Source organism: Meles meles, chromosome 21, assembly GCF_922984935.1.
Source record: "Meles meles chromosome 21, mMelMel3.1 paternal haplotype, whole genome shotgun sequence".
NCBI lineage: Eukaryota > Metazoa > Chordata > Mammalia > Carnivora > Mustelidae > Meles > Meles meles.
In genome coordinates this window covers 6,076,061-6,093,748 of record NC_060086.1, presented here as the reverse complement: position 1 = coordinate 6,093,748, position 17,688 = coordinate 6,076,061, and the positions used below count along the sequence as shown (strand labels likewise).

At 50.8% G+C, this 17,688-nt stretch overlaps 1 protein-coding gene across 4 annotated transcripts in view; it reads right to left on the bottom strand.

The window, feature by feature from the left end:
* Positions 1-15,906, bottom strand: part of LOC123933518 (general transcription factor II-I repeat domain-containing protein 2) — a 37,004-nt gene extending 21,098 nt beyond the window's left edge. For 3 of the 4 annotated variants that reach the window (XM_045992762.1, XM_045992764.1, XM_045992765.1), the window contains exons 1-4: positions 15,846-15,906; positions 12,924-13,027; positions 4,622-4,760; positions 1,178-1,297 (exon numbers count right to left, since the gene is read on the bottom strand). In XM_045992762.1, the coding sequence (XP_045848718.1) occupies positions 1,178-1,297; positions 4,622-4,760; positions 12,924-13,022 (358 nt within the window). In that variant the 5' untranslated portion in view covers positions 13,023-13,027; positions 15,846-15,906. Of the gene's footprint in view, positions 1-1,177; positions 1,298-4,621; positions 4,761-12,923; positions 13,028-15,267; positions 15,414-15,845 lie in introns of those variants that run through there. The other variant, XM_045992763.1, reaches the window with a different exon arrangement.
* Positions 15,907-17,688: the final 1,782 nt, after the last annotated feature.

Sequence of the window (17,688 nt, the reverse complement as noted above, 5' to 3'; positions counted from 1 at the left end):
TTGGGTGGTGACACTCTGCTTTGAAGGTCAAGTAAAAGCTCACATACCCCATTCCTTACAACCCAAGTTCATAAAGTTCCCAAAGGGCCCAAGGAAGAACTTATCAAATATTTTACTCTATATCTTCATGTAAGAAAGAGGAAATACAGGTCTGTTTTCTCCAGTCTGTTGGAGGCGATACACCCAGGGTTGCGGGGAGGACCTGTGGTTCTTCAGGCTGCTGTCAACAAGGGATGGGAGCCCCCACCCAAAGCTTAGCCATCCCTGTGTCCCTATGTCCCTCCATCCCTCCAACGAGTCAGGCCAACTTGCCCATGGAAAAGTTACAGAGTCAACAGGGCCTCCCATCACCGCCATCTCGGAGCCGAGTCAACCTTTCTGCGCTGGCTGACCAGCCCCCAGGGAAGGAGCCCCATTTATCTCAGGGAAGGGTAGCCTGAGACCCCCAGGTCCCCTCTGCTGGGGGTCCCCTACCGTCAAGTGCTCACAGGGACCTGAAGGTCCCATAAACATGTGAAGCTCTTTAAAAATGACAAACAAGACCCTGAGATGCTAAGGAAGGAGTTTATGTCACAACTAAGTACAACACCCCTGTAGCTATTTGGGTATTGAGCCCTTTTTTTCTTTTTTTTAAAAAAGATTTTATTAATCTATGACAGAGAGACACAGAGGGAGAGGGAACACAGCAGGGGCAGTAGGAGAGGGAGAAGCAGGCTTCCCACTGAGCAGGGAACCCACCATGGGGCTTGATCCAGGGACCCCCATGACCTGAGCTGAAGGCAGACACCCAGTGACTGTGCCACCCAGGTGTCCCAGCCTTTTTTTTTTTTTAAGATTTTATTTGTAGGGGCTCCTGGGTGGCTCAGTTTGTTAAAGGACTGCCTTCGGCTCAGGTCATGATCCCTGGATCCCGGGATTGAGTCCCATGGCAGGCTCCCCACTCCGTAGGAATTCTGCTTCTCCCTCTCTCTCTGCCACTCCCCCAGCTTGTGCTTTCTCAAATAAATAAAATATTTTTTAAAAAAAGAAGAAGAGCTGGTTTTTCACTTAAGGAGAATGTGGAGTTTTAAGTGTCAGAGGCATCTAAGTGGTCCCACAAATAAGGTGATCTAAAACAGGATCCAGTTACCCCTTGGTGAACTATTCAGAGAATTAATGCTTGGCCTGTGAACTTTACCGTAACAAAAGCAGAAATAGTCCTCGACCGCTTTTCTGAGTATTTCCGTTTCTCCTGAATCCATTGGCATCCCGTTTGCTGGGCACGGGGGCTTGGCCTCCTGCATCTCTTGGGCAATGCCTGTAAGTGAGTGGCAGGCAAGAGTCATTATCCCAGCATTTGTCTCGTGCGTTCCCTCCATGTCCATGCTTCTGGTATTGTGAAGAAGGGGGAAGAATGAAGAAACACAAAACATTTTTTTTTTCCCCTGAGTAAATTCTACTCCCAAAATGGGGATTGAACACATGACCCTGAGATGATCACACACTGCTCTGACTGAGCCACCCAGGTGCCCCTGAAACAAGATCTTTTAATTAAGAAAACCCACGGAGATGGGGCACCTGGCTGGCTCAGTTGGTAGGGCACGCAACTCTGGATCTTAGGTTTTTTTTTTTTTTATTTGTTTATTTTCAGCGTAACAGTGTTCATTGTTTTTGCATCACACCCAGTGCTCCATGCAGTACGTGCCCTCCCTATTACCCACCACCTGGTTCCTCAACCTCCCACCCCACCCCCCGCCCCTTCAAAACCCTCTGGTTGTTTTTCAGAGTCCATAGTCTCTCATGGTTCATCTCCCCTTCCAGTTTCCCTCAACTCCCTCTCCTCATGTCCACCTTGTTCTTTGTTATGCTCTGGATCTTAGGGTTTTAAGTTCAAGGCCCAAGTTGGTGTACAGATAACTTAAAAAATAAAATCTTAAAAAAAAATGGTGCGTGCCTGGGTGGCTCAGTCACTTAAGCATCCAACTCTCGATTCCAGTTCAGGTCATGATCTCAGGGGCGTGAGATCAAATAAGGTGATCTAAAACAGGATCCAGTTACCCCTTGGTGAACTATTCAGAGAATTAATGCTTGGCCTCGGGCTCCATGCTTAGCTCCACTGAGCGTGGGGCCTGTTTAAGATTCTCTCTCCTTTGCTCTCTGCCACTCCCTGCCCATGCTCACATGTGCACTCTCTCTAAAATAGATAAATAGATAAATAAATAAACATTAAAAAATTTTTAAAAACTCACAAAGACCAGGGTATTTATGATGGATAGGATAATGTAACAGTGATCACCTCGGAAATGAATCTACTGATAAAGAACTATAAGTAATTCCACAGACAGAGAACAGTAGTAGCTCAGAAGAAGTGATAACAGAAATGCTATTAGCTGTATGGTCTGAAAGTAACAGTCAGGGTATGGGAAGACCTTCACCATGGAATGAAAGTAGAGGCATCACTACAGACATTAAAATTATAAGGCAAGTATTATAAACCATTTTTTTGTCACCAAATTTGACAACTTACATGAAAGTAACTAGTTGAAAATGAGGTTGAAAGTAATATTAGAAGTGCCTGAATGGTTCAGTCATTAAGCATCTGCCTTCAGCTCAGGTCATGATCCCAGCATCCTGGGATCAAGTCCCACATCAGGCTATCTGCTCAGCAGGAAGCCTCCTTCTCCCTCTCCCACTTCCCCTCTTTCTGTTCCCTCTCTCGCTGTGTCTCTCTCTGTCAAATAAATAAATAAAGTCTTAAAAAAAAAAGTAAAATTTACTGAAATAGGTACCAGAAGAAATAGAAAGCATGAACAGCCCTGTATCTGGAAAACCAGCCCAGAACTATGAAACTTGGAAAAACATCTGTAATTAAATATCAATTATTAAAAATCCAACCAGCAGGGAGCTTGGGGGGCTTAGTTGGTTAAGCGTCTGCCTCTTGGTTTCAGTTCAGGTCATGATCTCAGGGGCATGACACTGAGCTCCGTGTCAGGTTCCACAGTCAGTGGGGAGTCTGCTTCTCTCTCTCCCTCTATACCCCGTCCCTACTCCTGGCTCAAGCACTCTCTAATAAATAAATAAAAATAAATCTTAAAATAAAAGAAACTCTGGGGCACCTGGGTGGCTCAGTGGGTTAAGCCGCTGCCTTCGGCTCAGGTCATGATCTCGGGGTCCTGGGATCGAGTCCCGCATCGGGCTCTCTGCTCAGCAGGGAGCCTGCTTCCTTTCCTCTCTCTCTGCCTGCCTCTCTGTCTACTTGTGATCTCTCTCTGTCAAATAAATAAATTAAAAAAAAAATAAATAAAAAAATAAAAGAAACTCAACTGGCACCTGACGTTAGTGGAATGAGAACACCCTTCCTGTTCACCAATTATACACTCACTGTATTATTTAAAGATTGCTTCACATTTGAATCTATCTTCCTGAGAGTACAGACCCTAATTTTGGTCTTGGAAACCAATCTGAACCAATCAATCCCTCTTTCCTTTCCATATTTGTATGATCTTGACATGTAAACATATATTTATGTCCGCGTGCCCTCTGACAACCCTTGGGAACATCTACATCTCTATCTCCCCTCTCTCTCCACACTCACATTCATGTTATATCCTCTGATAAACCTTTATGGGTCTTTTCCTCCCCTTTCTTGGTTCTGGAAAATACTGAGGTGCCTAGTTGGTATTTGGTAGATGACCTACCAGGGTAGAGATCACTGCTATGCAAGGTGTAGGTTTTAACTAACACCCTAGACTAGTTTCCATCACATATGGCCACATGGGCTCACTGGCGATCCTCACCACTCGTAACACATAGTGAAGAAAGGGAAAATGGTTATTAACTCAGAGGAATACCTAACAAGCCCTGAGTTTTTTCCCTTTCCTTTGGGAATAAGTAAAATAAGAATTTTTATTTATTTTTTATTCTTACTCTTAAAGATTTTACTTATTTATTTGACAGAGGGAGAGAGAGCCAGAGAGGGGACACAAGCCAGGGGAGTGGGAGAGGGAGAAGTGGCTTCCCGCTGAGCAGGGAGCCCGATGCCAGGCTTGATCCCAGGACCCTGGGATCATGACCTGAGCCGAAGGTAGATACTTAACAAGTAAGCCACCTACGTGCCTCCCAATATTTTTTACAAATAAGAATTTTAAAAAAGATTTTATTTATTTTTGAGAGAGAGAGAGAGAGACATGGGGAGGGGCAGGGGAGAAGGAGAGAGAGAATCTTAAGTAGACCCCATGCTCAGCATGGACCCTGAAGCAGGACTTGAACTCGCGACCCTGAGATCATGACCGCAGCCGAAACCAAAAGTTGGATGCTCAACCGACTGAGCCACCCAGGGGCCCCAGAATTGTTTTAAAATGTGGGTTTATAAAAGGAGTCGAAGATCATTTACTCTATGTTCCTCAAATTTCTTTTACAAAACCAGGGTGCTCCTGAGGACACAGGACAAAACCCACCGGCCCAGTTTCTTGGACTCCTCAGTGTGAGGCAGCTACTCATTGGGATGCCAAGTCACAAGAGAGGGGTCAGAACCGCTTTCGGGATAATGCTTAGGATACCTTCAAAGAAAATGTGACCTACGTCTTCCTAGCAAGTTATTTTAAGAGTCATGAATACAAAGGACAGAACTGTTAACACCTACAGTATTTTGCAAAATCCTTCTGTAAATCGGTCCTGGCGTTGACAAAAGCACGTCCTCTCTCGGTTCCGACGACAAACACGTCTGTCTCATACATGGCGATGCAGGCCACTTCTGCCTTGGACTTGGCCAGCTCTTTACACTGAAACAGACACGAGGAACAGCGTTATACACATCCAAGTCTAGTGGAGCCCGAGAGATCTGCTTTGAGAAGAGAGCACGGGGGCGCCTGCCTGGCTCGGTCCATGGGGCGTGTGACTCTTGATGTCCTGACTGTGGGCACAGAGATTACGTCATTAAGAAAAATACAAAATTAGTCACAAAAATGAGTATTCATTTAGAATGAGAAAAATCCCCCAAAGAAACAAAGCAAATCCACCAAGCAAATAACATAAACATCATAAAACCCAGAGAACATTATTAACTTACCGATGAGTTCATATATTTAAAAAAATTTTTTTAAAGATTTTATTTATTTATTTGACAGAGGGAGAGCACAAGTAGGCAGAGAGGCAGGCAGAGAGAGAGAAGGAAGCAGGCTCCCCGCTGAGCAGAGAGCCCGATGTGGGGCTCGAATCCAGGACCCCAGGACCCTGAGATCATGACCTGAGCCAAAGGCAGAGGCTTTAACCCACTGAGCCACCCAGGTGCCCCATGAGTTCATATTTTTATTAACTTATAATAATTGTGACTTATTCATTTTTTTAAAAATAATTAAACAATTTTTTATTAACATATAATGTATTATTAGCCCCGGGGGTACACGTCTGTGGATTGTCAGGCTTACACACTTCACAGCACTCACCATAGCACATACCCTCCCCAATGTCCATAACCCAACCACCCTTTCCCGAGCCCCCCCAACCCCCGGCAACCCTCAGTTTGTTTTGTGAGATTAAGAGTCTCTTATGGTTTGTCCCCCTCCCTATCCCATCTTGTTTCATTTATTCCTTTCCTACCCCCCACAACCCCCCATGTTGCCTCTCAACTTCTTCATATCAGGGAGATCATATGATAATTGTCTTTCTCTGATTGACTTATTTTGCTAAGATTTATTTATTTTTTAAAATATTTTATTTATTTGACAGTGATCACAAGTAGGCAGAGAGGCAGGCAGAGAGAGAGGGAGGGAAGCAGGCTCCCTGCTGAGCAGAGGGCCCTACGTGGGGCTCCATCCAAAGACCCTGAGATCATGACCTGAGCTGAAGGCAGACGCTTAACCCACTGAGCCACCCAGGTGACCTGATAATTGTGATTTAAAGAAATATATATTTGTTCTTCATCCACTGTTCCTGGCCCAGAGCTCCTAAAACCCTTGGAATTTCTTAAGAGAGCAATAAAGAGGTCTTTTGTCAAGATTAATGTCGGGACGCCTGGGTGGCTCCGTGGGTTAAAGCCTCTGTCTTTAGCTCAGGTCATGATCTCAGGGTCCTGGGATCGAGCCCCGCATCCGGCTCTCTGCTCAGCAGGGAGCCTGCTTCCCCTCTCTCTCTGCCTGCCTCTCTGCCTACTTGTGACCTCTCTCTGTCAAATTAAAAAAAAAAAAATCTTAAAAAAAATAAAAAAGATTAATATCAAGGTTAATGAGGGCACCTGATGGGGCTGGTTGCCAAGGGAACCAACCTTGTGACTGGAGGAGTGACACTTTCGGCCCCGCCCCCTGGCCTCCATGGGGGGAAGAAGGGCTTGAAGTTGAGTTCAGTCCCTAGTGGCCCGTGATCTAATCAATGGTGCCTATGTAAGGAAGCCTCCCTAAAACCCCAAAAGGACAGGGTCGGGAGCGTCCAGGCTGGGGAGCACGAGGGCTTTAGGGGGACGGGCTCACCGGGAGAGGCCTCGAGGCTCCACACCGCTCCCCATACCCTGCGCTGTGCCTCTCTTGCATCGGGCTGTTCCTGAGTCACGTTCTTTGGTAGCAAACCAGTCATGCGGTGAGTAAGATGCTTCTCTGAGTTCTGTGAGCTGCTCTAGCAAAGGAGGGGGAGGGGGTCTCTGGAACCTTGATCTACAGGCGACAACCTCGACTTGATGTTGGCGTCTGAAGTGAGCGACTGCCTTGGAGGGTGGGGTCCTTACCCTGTGGCTCTCACACTCTCTACACAGTCAGCACTGAGTCGGATTGTAGGACCCCCGGGCGCCTGGGTGGCTCAGTCAGTTAAGCATCTGCCTTCTGTTCAGGTTATGATCCTGGGGTCAGAAGATGGAGCCCCGCATCTGGCTTCCTGCTCAGCAGGGAGCCTGTTTCTCCCTCTGACCCTCCCCATCCTCCCCACCCCCTCTCGTGCTTTCTCTTTCTCTCTCTCAAATAAATAAAAAATTTTAAATTAAAAAAAAAAAAAACCAAAAAACTTACAACACCCAGTAGCGGTCAGAGAATTGCTGCTGCTTGTCAGAATTGGGGGCAGCGTCTTTACAGCTGACCTCTGCCCCTGCAACAGGATTTTGCCCCCTGACATTCTTGGCTATGACTCTGACTGCCTCTTCCTAGGATAATTTTATAAACTTTTCTATAGAGAGAATAGAGAGAGAACTTAGTATTTCCTCCAACCTGGTTGATTACGTTTTTATTATTGACGGTAGAGATGCATAAGAGGTGAAAATTCGTACATTAGAAACACTTCCTGTTCATCGCATGTATGCCCTACAGACCAGAAACCTGTTACATTTACTTTGTGTAAGTCCTTCCAAAGACTGGAAAGAACATGTGGTGCATTTATAACTCCCTGACTAGAGAGACCTTCTCTTCTGACAAACAAATCCTCCATTGACAGTTGAGAAACGGGCACCTGAGTGGCTCGGTCCGAGAAGCATCTGCCTTCAACTCAGGTCATGATCCCAGGGTCTGGGATCGAGCCCCGCGTTCGGGTTCCCTGTTCAGCCGGGAGCCTGCTTCTCCCTGTTCCGCTGCCCCCATTCCAACTCGTGTGCTCTCTCTCAAATAAATAAACAAAACATTAAAAAAAAGAGAGAGAGAGAAGACAATACCATTGAAAAACAAATCCTCTATTTAAAATTAACCTATTTAGGGGCGCCTGGGTGGCTCAGTGGGTTAAAGCCTCTGCCTCTGGCTCAGGTCATGATCCAGGGTCCTGGGATCGAGCCCCACGTCAGGCTCTCTGCTCAGCGGGGAGCCTGCTTCCTTCTCTCTCTCTCTGCCTGCCTCTCTGCCTACTTGTGATCTGTCTGTCAAATAAATAAATAAAATCTTAAAAAAAAGTTTACTGGGGTGCCTGGGTGGCTCAGTGGGTTAAGCCGCTGCCTTCAGCTCAGGTCATGATCTCAGGGTCCTGGGATCGAGTCCCGCATCGGGCTCTCTGCTCAGCAGGGAGCCTGCTTCCCTCTCTCTCTCTGCCTGCCTCTCCATCTACTTGTGATCTCTCTCTGTCAAATAAATAAATAAAATCTGAAAAAAAAAAAAAAAAAAAAAAAAAGTTTACCTGTTTAACGACTGAATCTTCCACAGACTAGTTTCTGGCTCTGTACGTTGAAAACCTGCCTCTCCTCTGCTCTCTGCCTACGTCCGCAGAGGAGCCCCTGTTCCCACCAGGGAACGTCCTATCCCCGATGTTCTGTTATGGGTAAGCCGACACAAGGCTGTGAGAATGTTCCAGGAAAACATCCCCCATGGGGGCGTCCAGCAGGAGCTCAGCCTCACACGGAAGTAACAGCAAACCACAGGAAAATGCTACACTAAATGTATCCCCAACTGAGTCTTCCCTTTTGGAACCCCAAAGATGTCTCTGTCCCCTCATGTCACCTGACCCAGGGCATCATGGGAGGCAGAATCCCATGTTGGGCCCCCCTCGCCCCCCACAACGTCCACGGCCTAATCCCGAGCCTGGGAATGAATGTATCATCTTAGGTACAAAAGGGTTTGCTAGCTGTGGTTAACCTTCAGGATCTTGACAGCGGGGGATTTTCTTGGACTATTCAGGTGGGGCCAGTGTAATAATCTCCACGGGTTTTTTTCTTTTTAAATATTTGTTTATTTATTTGATAGAGATCACAAGTAGGCAGAGAGGCAGGCAGAGAGAGAGGAGGAAGCAGGCTGCCCACTGAGCAGAGAGCCCGATGCAGGGCTCGATCCCAGGACCCTGAGATCATGACCTGAGCTGAAGGCAGAGGCTTTAACCCACGGAGGCACCCAGGCGCCCCTCCACGGGTTTTGATAAGGAACGAGGGAGGCAGCAGGAGGAGGGGTGACTATGGAAGCTGAGGGCAGAGGAGTGCCCTTGCTGGAAGGGGCCACAAGTCAAGCAATGCAGGTGACCTCTGGAAGCTGGAAAAGGCCAGCCACAGTTTCTCCCCGGGAGCCGCCTGTCAGAATGCAGTCCCTTGATACCTTGATTTCAGTCCCACAGAACCCTCCATTTTTTGGAGATTTATTTGTCAGAGGGAGAGAACGAGCGCACAAGCAGGGGGAGCAGTAGAGAGACGGAGAAGCAGGCTCCCCGCTGAACAAGGAGCCCAACATGGGGCTCGATCCCAGGACCAAGACCGGAGCTGAAGGCAGATGCGTAACCAACCGAGCCCCCCAGCGTCCCTCACAGAGCCCGTTTCCCGCCTCCTGGCCTCTAGAACCGTCTCCCAGTGTGTGTTGCTGTGAGGCGCTATCTGCGGAACGCAGGGGCGGCGGCGGGGGACAGTCTGAGCAGGACACAGCAACTCTACCAATGCGGGGAAGATCTCTGGCTTAGCGAAGCACAGACACGTGTGTGCGTGCACGGCTGGAGCTCTCCCACAGCCCGGGAGGGGACACACACGCGTCCGCTCCATTCGCTTCATGGCAAATCTCCCTGCATCTCTGTCGAATGAACCAGAAATTCAGCACTTAATCTATTGGAACTACAGAACCCAGTATCAGGAGAAATCACTCATTTTTATTTTTAATTTTCGAGGTTTTATTGATTTATTTGAAAGAGAGAGATGCCGCTCAAGTACACAGTGGGGAGGGGCAGAGGGAGAAGGCGGCTCCCAGCTGAGCAGAGAGCCCAATGCGGAGCTCGATCCCAGGACCCTGAGATCATGACCTGAGCCGAAGGCAGACGCTTAACCCACTGAGCCACCCAGGTGCCCCTCTTAAAGCATATTACAAACAGCATTTCAGAGGGGCTCACACTCCTGCCAGGACTGTGGGAGAGGCCACGTCACCCTCTCATGACGAATGAGGATCATTATTTGTGGGCTGGGCTTTGAGACCTGCTTCCCGAGAACAGGGCATGGAGGGGGAAGTAGTAACTGGACGGTGAAAAAACATGGCAGACACTCCTTGTGTTGGGGTTCTCCAGAGAAACAGAACGAAAAGGAGACTCTGTCTCCGATATGAGCTTCTGTAGAAGGAACTGGCTGTGATTATGGAGGCTGAGAAGTTCCATGGTGGGCCTGCCTTCAGCAGCAGACGCAGAGGAGCTGGCGGTGTAGCTCAGAGGCCTAAGAGCAGAGGACGGAAGGTGTAGATCCTACTCTTGAGTCCGAAGCCCGAGAACCAGGAGATGGATGTCCCCGCTCAGGCGCTCGGCCAGAGAAGGGAGTCCACCCTTCTTCCGACTTCTCATTCTACTCCGGCCCTCCATGGACACCGGCCCCCAGCGGGGAGGACGGTCTACTCTGCTCTGTCCACCCACTCAAGTGCTCATCTCTTCCCGAAACACCCTCACAGACAACCCCAGAAGTCATGTTTAACCGGATGTGTGGACACCTGCGGCCCAGTCGACTTGAACGATAGAACTGCCCCACCCCCCTCACCATGTGACCGAGGTGAGTCTCACCAGGGACCAGGTCATACTGCCGTCACAGGCCTCTCACGCGCTGGGACGAAGTGCGGGGAATCTCACCTCTGTGGTCTTCTTTCCGAAACCCCAGTCCAAGCAGGAGGAGAAACCTAGTGAAACCCAAACTGACCGATTCGAAAACATCCCTACTGGGCCTCTGCAAGACCGTCGAGGTCGTGAAAATCAAGGGACGACTGGGAAGCTGTCACAGACCAGGGGCGCCAAAGGAGACCTCATGACTGAAAGCAACGTGATGACCCAGGTGTCCCGGGACACAGAAAGGACATCAGTCAAAATGCGCATGAAATCTGGAGCGCCCGGCTGGGTCAGCCGGTGGGGTGAGCGACTCTTGATCTCAGGGCTGTGAGTTTGAACCCCATGCTGGCTGTAGAGATTACTTAAAAATAATAAAAACAAAAACAAAAAAAAACCAACTTTTTTTTAAAGGATGTATTTATTAATTTGAGAGAGGAAGAGGGAGAGAATGAGGTGGGGCAGAAGGAGAGAAAGAATCCCAAGCAGACTCTCCACGGAGCGTCGACCCCAACACGGCGCTCAGTTGTACAACCCGAGATCATGACCTGAGCCGGAATCAAGAGTCGGACGCTTAACTGACAAGGCCATCCAGGTGCCCCCCCGAAAACCAGCTTAGTTTCCAGAGGGTTGAGGGAGGGGCGGGTGGGGGGTAATTTTGTTCAGTGAGTGCAGATTTTCTGTTGAGGAAGATGAGAAAGCTCTGGAGACGGATGGGGGTGACGGCTACCTGACAGGGTGGATGGATTTAATGCCCTTGAACTGGTTAAAGGGATTAAAATGGTAAATTCTGTAATTACCACAATTAAAAAAAAAAGTCTTGATGTTCCCTCCAAGAAAACCTCACAACTCACATCCAATCTGTCGCTAAGTCCCGTTAACTCTACAGACAGATCCTTCCAGAAGCATCGCTGCGTCCCACCAGCACCACTCCCAGCCTCATCCATTCCACGGAAGTCTCCGTCTGAACCACAGCCTCAGCCAGCCAGCTGGTGTCCCAGCCTCCCTCTCTTGTTCTACGTTCGCCGACCGTCCACACAGGCACCATGCCCCCTGCATGACCCCTTCATTCAGAACCTTCTGAATCGTCCCACCACACTGCAGAGAAAGCCCCAGGGCTCTATGTGATCTGGCCACCTGCGGCCTCTTGAACCTTACCTCAGACCACCTCTCCTTTTGTCTCCCTGCTTCATCGTTACTGGACTTCTTTTTTTTTTTTAATACTTTTATTTATTTGACAGAGGGAAATCACAACTAGGCAGAGAGGCAGGCAGAGAGAGAGAGAGGAGGAAGCAGGCTCCCTGCGGAGCAGAGAGGCCGATGCAAGGCTCGATCCCAGGACCCTGGGATCATGACCTGAGCCAAAGGCAGGCAGAGGCTTAACCCACTGAGCCACCCAGGCACCCGTTACTGGACTTCTTGATGCGCCTTGAAAATACCACACTTGGGCGCCTGGGTGGCTCAGCGGGTTAAGCATCTGTCTTCAGCTCAGGTCATGATCACAGGGTCCTGAGATCGAGTCCCACATCGGGCTCTCTGCTCTGTGAGGAGCCTGCATCTCACCCCCACTCTCTGCCTGCCTCTCTGCCTACTTGGGATCTCTCTGTCAAATAAATAAACAAAATCTTAAAAAAAAAAAAAAAAACAAAAAAAAACCATACTTGAGCACCTGGGTGACTCAATAGGTTGAGCATACAATTCTTGGTTTTGGCTCAGGTCATGATCTCTGGGGCGTGAGATCGAGCCCCACGTCAGGCTCCACGCTCAGCACAGAGTCTACTTGAGATTCTCTCTCCCTCTTCCTCTGCCCGTCCCCTGCACTCACCCTCCCTCCCTCTCTCTCAAATAAAGAAATAAAATCTTAAAAAAAAAAAAGTCCAGCCCCATCATTTTGTAGAACGTCCTTTAATTTGGCTTTGTCTGGTGTTCCCCCATTAGATTCAGGTCATGTGTTTTTGGCAGGAACCACAGAATCAGGGACGTCCCTTCCTGGCATGTCATATCGGGAGGCATGTGACGCTAATCTGTCCCATTATGCTGATGTCCGCTCTGATCCCCTGATGAAGGGCCCGTCTCTCAGGCTTGTCCGCCTTTACAAAGGTGCGGATTTCCCGTTTCTAACCAGTAAGTATCTTGTGATTGGATCTCTTGAAGGGATGTGCATTTCTCACCAAGTTTTGTCCCAAGGTCCGTTTTACACACAGCAGCTAACGAGGGGGGTATCGGTGAACTATTAGCTTACCTCTGAATTCAGAACAAAAACATTCTCAACCAGGGGAACAGAGGCATCCTCGTTAAATATTCAGATCTGGAAAGCTCACATTGATTTAATTACATCCATAATGTAAGGAGCGCCTTTAACGATGACCCGATGAACCCAGGACCTCCATGGAGAAGGCTATGGCTACACAGACAGGGACAGTGAGGGGTGGTGACCCGGCGCTGTTATTTCAACAGTGGTCCAACGAGGGGACATTTTATAGAACTGAAGACTGTCTCACCATGGACTCCAGAGCAGACACGAGGAACGTCACCACCATCCTGCTCTCCGAGGACTCCTCGTCTTCAATGGGCAGAGCAGACACTTCCACTTGGGCCATGATCCCTGTCCAAGAGAAGTCACAAGACAGTGAGCGGTGGAAATCCTAGTGTCCCCCGAGCACATGCAGAGCCGTGAGGGTCCTCACCGATGACCTAGTTCCAACGTCCCTTTACCGGTGAAGAAACTAACCAGAGACCCAAAGTGGTTTGGGGCACCTGGGTGGCTCAGTCAGTTAAGTATCTGCCTTCATCTCAGGTCATGATCCAGGGTCATGGGATGGAGCCCTGCATCGGGCTTTCTGCTCAGCAGGGAGTCTGCTTCCCTTCCTCTCTCTCTGCCTGCCTCTCTGCCTACTTGTGATCTCTGTCAAATAAATAAATACAATCTTGAAAAACAAACCAAAAAAAATTTAAAGATTTTTTTTAATTTTAGAGATAGAACATGTATGGGCAAGCTGGGAAAAGGAGAAGGAGAGGGAGAGAGAAAGTCCTCAATCAGACTCCTTGCTGAGCACAGAGCCCTATGTGGGGCTTGATCCCAGGACCCTGAGATCATGACCCCAGTGAAAATCAAGAGTCTCCCACTTAACTGAGCCACCAGACACCCCAAAATCAGACAAAAAATTAAAAAAAAAAGAAGAACAACAGATTTCAAGACAAGAAGGTACTTACCCTGGAATTACCAAGGAGTACGGAAGAGAACTAGAAATAATGTGTATTTCCAAGATCATAAAACTAAAGCAAAATTAAAATTACATGATTAACAGTCTAGAACTTTACCTTAGTCAGAATAAACTCATAAAAATTTCCTTTTCAAGACTTTATTTATTTATTAGAGAGAGAGAGAGAGCGCGTGTGCGGGAGCAGGGGGAGAGGGAGAAGCGGACTCCCACCGAATAGGGAGCCCGATGTGGGGCTTGGTCTCAGGACTCTGGGATCATGACCTGAGCTGAAGGCATGTGCTTAACCAAAGGAGGCACCAGGTGCCCCAAACTCATAAAAATTTAAAACTATGTGTCAAACACCTAGTAGGTAAAAACATACACTGTTCCCACGAAGGGCACAGGAAACCAAGGTGAGTAAAACCCATCACCAGTCTCTCAAGTGAGCCAGAACTGCATAGACAACAGCAGAATAACAGGTAATATGGGCAAAATGAGAGGGACGCCTGGGTGGCTCAGTTCCTTAAGCGTCTGCCTTCAGCTCAGGTCATGATCTCAGTGTCCTGGGATCCAGTCCCGCATCGGGCTCCTTGCTCAGCAGAGACCCTGCTTCTCTCTCTCCCTCTGCCTGCTTGTATTCTCTCTGTGTCGAATAAATAAAATCTTAAAAAAAGAAAAAAGGCAAAATGAGAGCCCAAACACCCTTGAAATGGCCCAAGGCATGTGGAAACAGACTCAGTATCCAAGAGGGACATGACAAGGTGAGCATTTTTTTTCAACCTGGGCAGCCTGAGAATGAGGACGGCAATGTCCGGGCTGGAGGTCCAGGCAAAGAGCCGGAGCTCAGGGCAGCAGACTGCGGGGCTGAGCAGCAGGCAGGCAGAAGTGAGACCCGGCCCCAGTCACGACTGCCCGGTAACAACAGCGGCAACCCGTCCCCACACCTGTAGGTACTGAGGCCCCACGAGCCAGTCACACTAACCATCTCCAGCAGGACGCTAAAACCTGACAAATGTTCCCCTTGACAGGCAAAGTTGGGCCCAGCAAGTCCACTCCTTGGTACGCACCAAGAGAGTCGAAAGCAGGTCCCCACAGAGAAGCGTATGTGGGGGTGCCTGGGTGGCTCAGCCGGTTAGGCTTGGGGCCTTTGACGTCAGCCCAGGTGTGACCTCGGGGTTGTGTGCCTGTGCACCACGCGGGCAGGTACTGGGGCTGGAGCCTGCTTGGGATTCTCTCGCCCCTCCCCCTCTACACAAACACAAAAAAACCCAAAACAACAACAAAAATGTCCACGAACGTTCATGGTAGCATTATTCATTACAGCCCAAACGTGGCAACAACCCCCAAACCCATCGGTCGGTGGGGGGAACACGTGGCCTGGCCATACAAGGGCTCGCTATTCAGCCAGAAAAGGGAGGGAAAGACGCGGACACAGAGGCCCCTAGCATGACCCCGTCTATGGGGAACCTCGGAGCCGGCAGAGAGGGCGGCTGCGGGGGGCTGGAGCTGGGCATGTTCTGCGGCTGGACAGCGGGGCCACTTCGCCACAAACCAAGGGCTGACCCCCCCCCCCCGACCGAGCCGCGGCCAGCGCAGCAGAGCGTGGGTCCCCGGGTGAGGACGCCCTCCAAGTCACACCCACCAGGAACCGCCGCCCCCCGCCCCGAGGCTCTCCTTCCAGCCTCCGGGTTGCTCTGCTGCTGACGAACACGACGCCGGACACCGCCCCGCGGCCCCGGTCCCCTCCAGAACCCGCGCCGGGCGCTCGGCGACCACGCACGACAAGGGGGCGGAGCCCGACAAAAGAGTCACCCGCCAGAGCGCGGCCCCGCCCCCTTATTACGCAATCGGGCACGTCCGCACGCCGCGGGAGCGCCCACGTACGCCGGGCGGAGCGTGACGTCACGCGCACGGGGCCCAGAGCCCGCAGACGCCCGCCCCCGGCGCCCCCGCGCAACCAATCAGAGGGGACGGGGCTGCGCGGCCGTGCGCGCGGCCGTGCTCCCCCGGCGGGGCTTCCCCGCCCCACCCCCACTCCTGGGCCGGGCCCGCGGGGACCGGGGTTCGGGGGCCGCGCGGCGGCGGCGAGCGCGCCCCCGTCCGTGCCCCGGGCCGGCCGGCCTCCCTCCCCGGGCCTCCCCCTCGCCGGCCTCGCGGGCGCAGACCGTTCCCGGGACGGCGCCGCTCCTAATGGCGGCCGCGGCGGGGCGGGCTACGCACCTGAGTCCCCGCCGGCGGAGAGCCGGGCCGGCCGCGGCGTCCGAGGGCTGGGCCGCCGGGGAGCAGCCGGGCGCGAGGGCGGCGGCCGGGGCGGCGAGGAGGCGGGGGCGCGGCGTGCGGGCGGCGGCCCGGCCCGGCTCTCCGCCGCTCTCCCTCCTTTCTCTCTTTCTCTCCCTCTTTTTTTCTTTCTTTCCTTCTTTTTTTTTTTTTCTTGGCTTCCTGGAAGGCGGCCTCGGTCGCGCGGCCGCAGCGCCCCCAGCGGGAGCCGCCGCTTCCGGTGCGCTCGGTCCGCCGCGCTGCGGCCGGGCGGGTCGGGGCGGTCGGCGCGGGCCGCGGCGCTGGTCGTCCCCTCCGCCGCCTCCCCGTCCCCTGCTCCGCCCCGGCCTGCGACGAGCGAGTGGCTGGCCCCTGTGTCCCCGCGCCCGACCCCGCCGCGGGCCTCCCTTCGTGCCGCTGCTCACGGCGGTTTCCGCCCTCCTGCAGCCGGGGCACCGCAGAATCGGCCTTATCCTTTTTTAATTTAGTTTTTTTTTTTTTTAATACTTTTTATTTATTTGACAGAGAGAAATCACAACTAGGCAGAGAGGCAGGCAGAGAGAGAGGAGGAAGCAGGCTCCCTGCAGAGCAGAGAGCCTGATGTGGGGCTCGATCCCAGGACTCTGGGATCATGACCTGAGCTGAAGGCAGAGGCTTTAACCCACTGAGCCACCCAGGCGCCCCTTAATTTAGTTTTTTAAGGTTTTATTTGTTTATTTGACAGAGACCGCAGGCAGGCGGGGGGCCCGCCGATCAGAGAGCCCGATGCGGGACTCGATCCCCGGACCCTGCGATCACGACCTGAGCCGAAGGCAGCGGCTTCACCCACGGAGCCACCCAGGCGCCCCCGTAATGACGATCCTCAAGTTTATATGTTCTAATGCACATTTTCTTTTGCAAAAAAGACAAGTGTCTCCTTTACTGAGACCTTTTTCCGGAAGGGACTGTCAGAGGTAGGCTTCCTAGCAGATGCTGTTTAAAAAAAATCTGGCATTTCAAGGTAAAGCTAACAATGTCAACCGTTAATTGAGAAAATATCACAAACCAAGAATCAGACTCTTCACTATAGAGAATGCACTGACGGTCCCCAGCGGGGACGTGGGGGAGGGGGACGGTGAGACAGAGGAGGGATTAGTGAGTGCATTTACCATGAAGAGCACTGAGGAGTGTGTAGAATTATCGAATCACTGTCATACACCTGGAACTACTATACTGGGATTAAAATGCTTAAAAAAAAAAAGTATCAGGGCGCCTGGGTGGCTTAGTCGTTAAGCGACTGCCTTCGTCTCAGGTCATGGTCCAGGGTCCTGGGATCAGGCCCTGCATCGGGCTCTCTGCTCAGCGGGAAGCCTGCTTCTCCCTCTCCCACTCTCTCTGCTTGTGTTCCTGTGTTCCCTCTTGCTGTCTCTCTCTTTGTCAAATAAATAAAAAAAATCTAACAAAAATTTCTACCACAAGCAGGCAGAGAGAGAAGGGGGAGCAGGCTCCCCACTGAGCAGAGAGCCCCATACGGGGCTCGATCCCAGGACCCCGAGACAACAACCTGAGCCAAAAGCAGAGGCTTCAACCCACTGAGCCACTCAGGTGCCCCCCCCCCGCAAAAAAAATCTTAAAAAAAAGTACCTGATTTTAGGACATTATTTTTAAAAGAGATGTTTGAAAATATTCCCATTATGTTATAGCTGCTGCTTCTTATTCCAAAGAGTTCCGTTCTACAGAGTTTTGTCAAACAGTAAGGAAACCTGAACTACTACTCCGAGGGTTAATACAAGGTTAGGTTTCTGCCAGGGTCATGATGTTTTTGGGA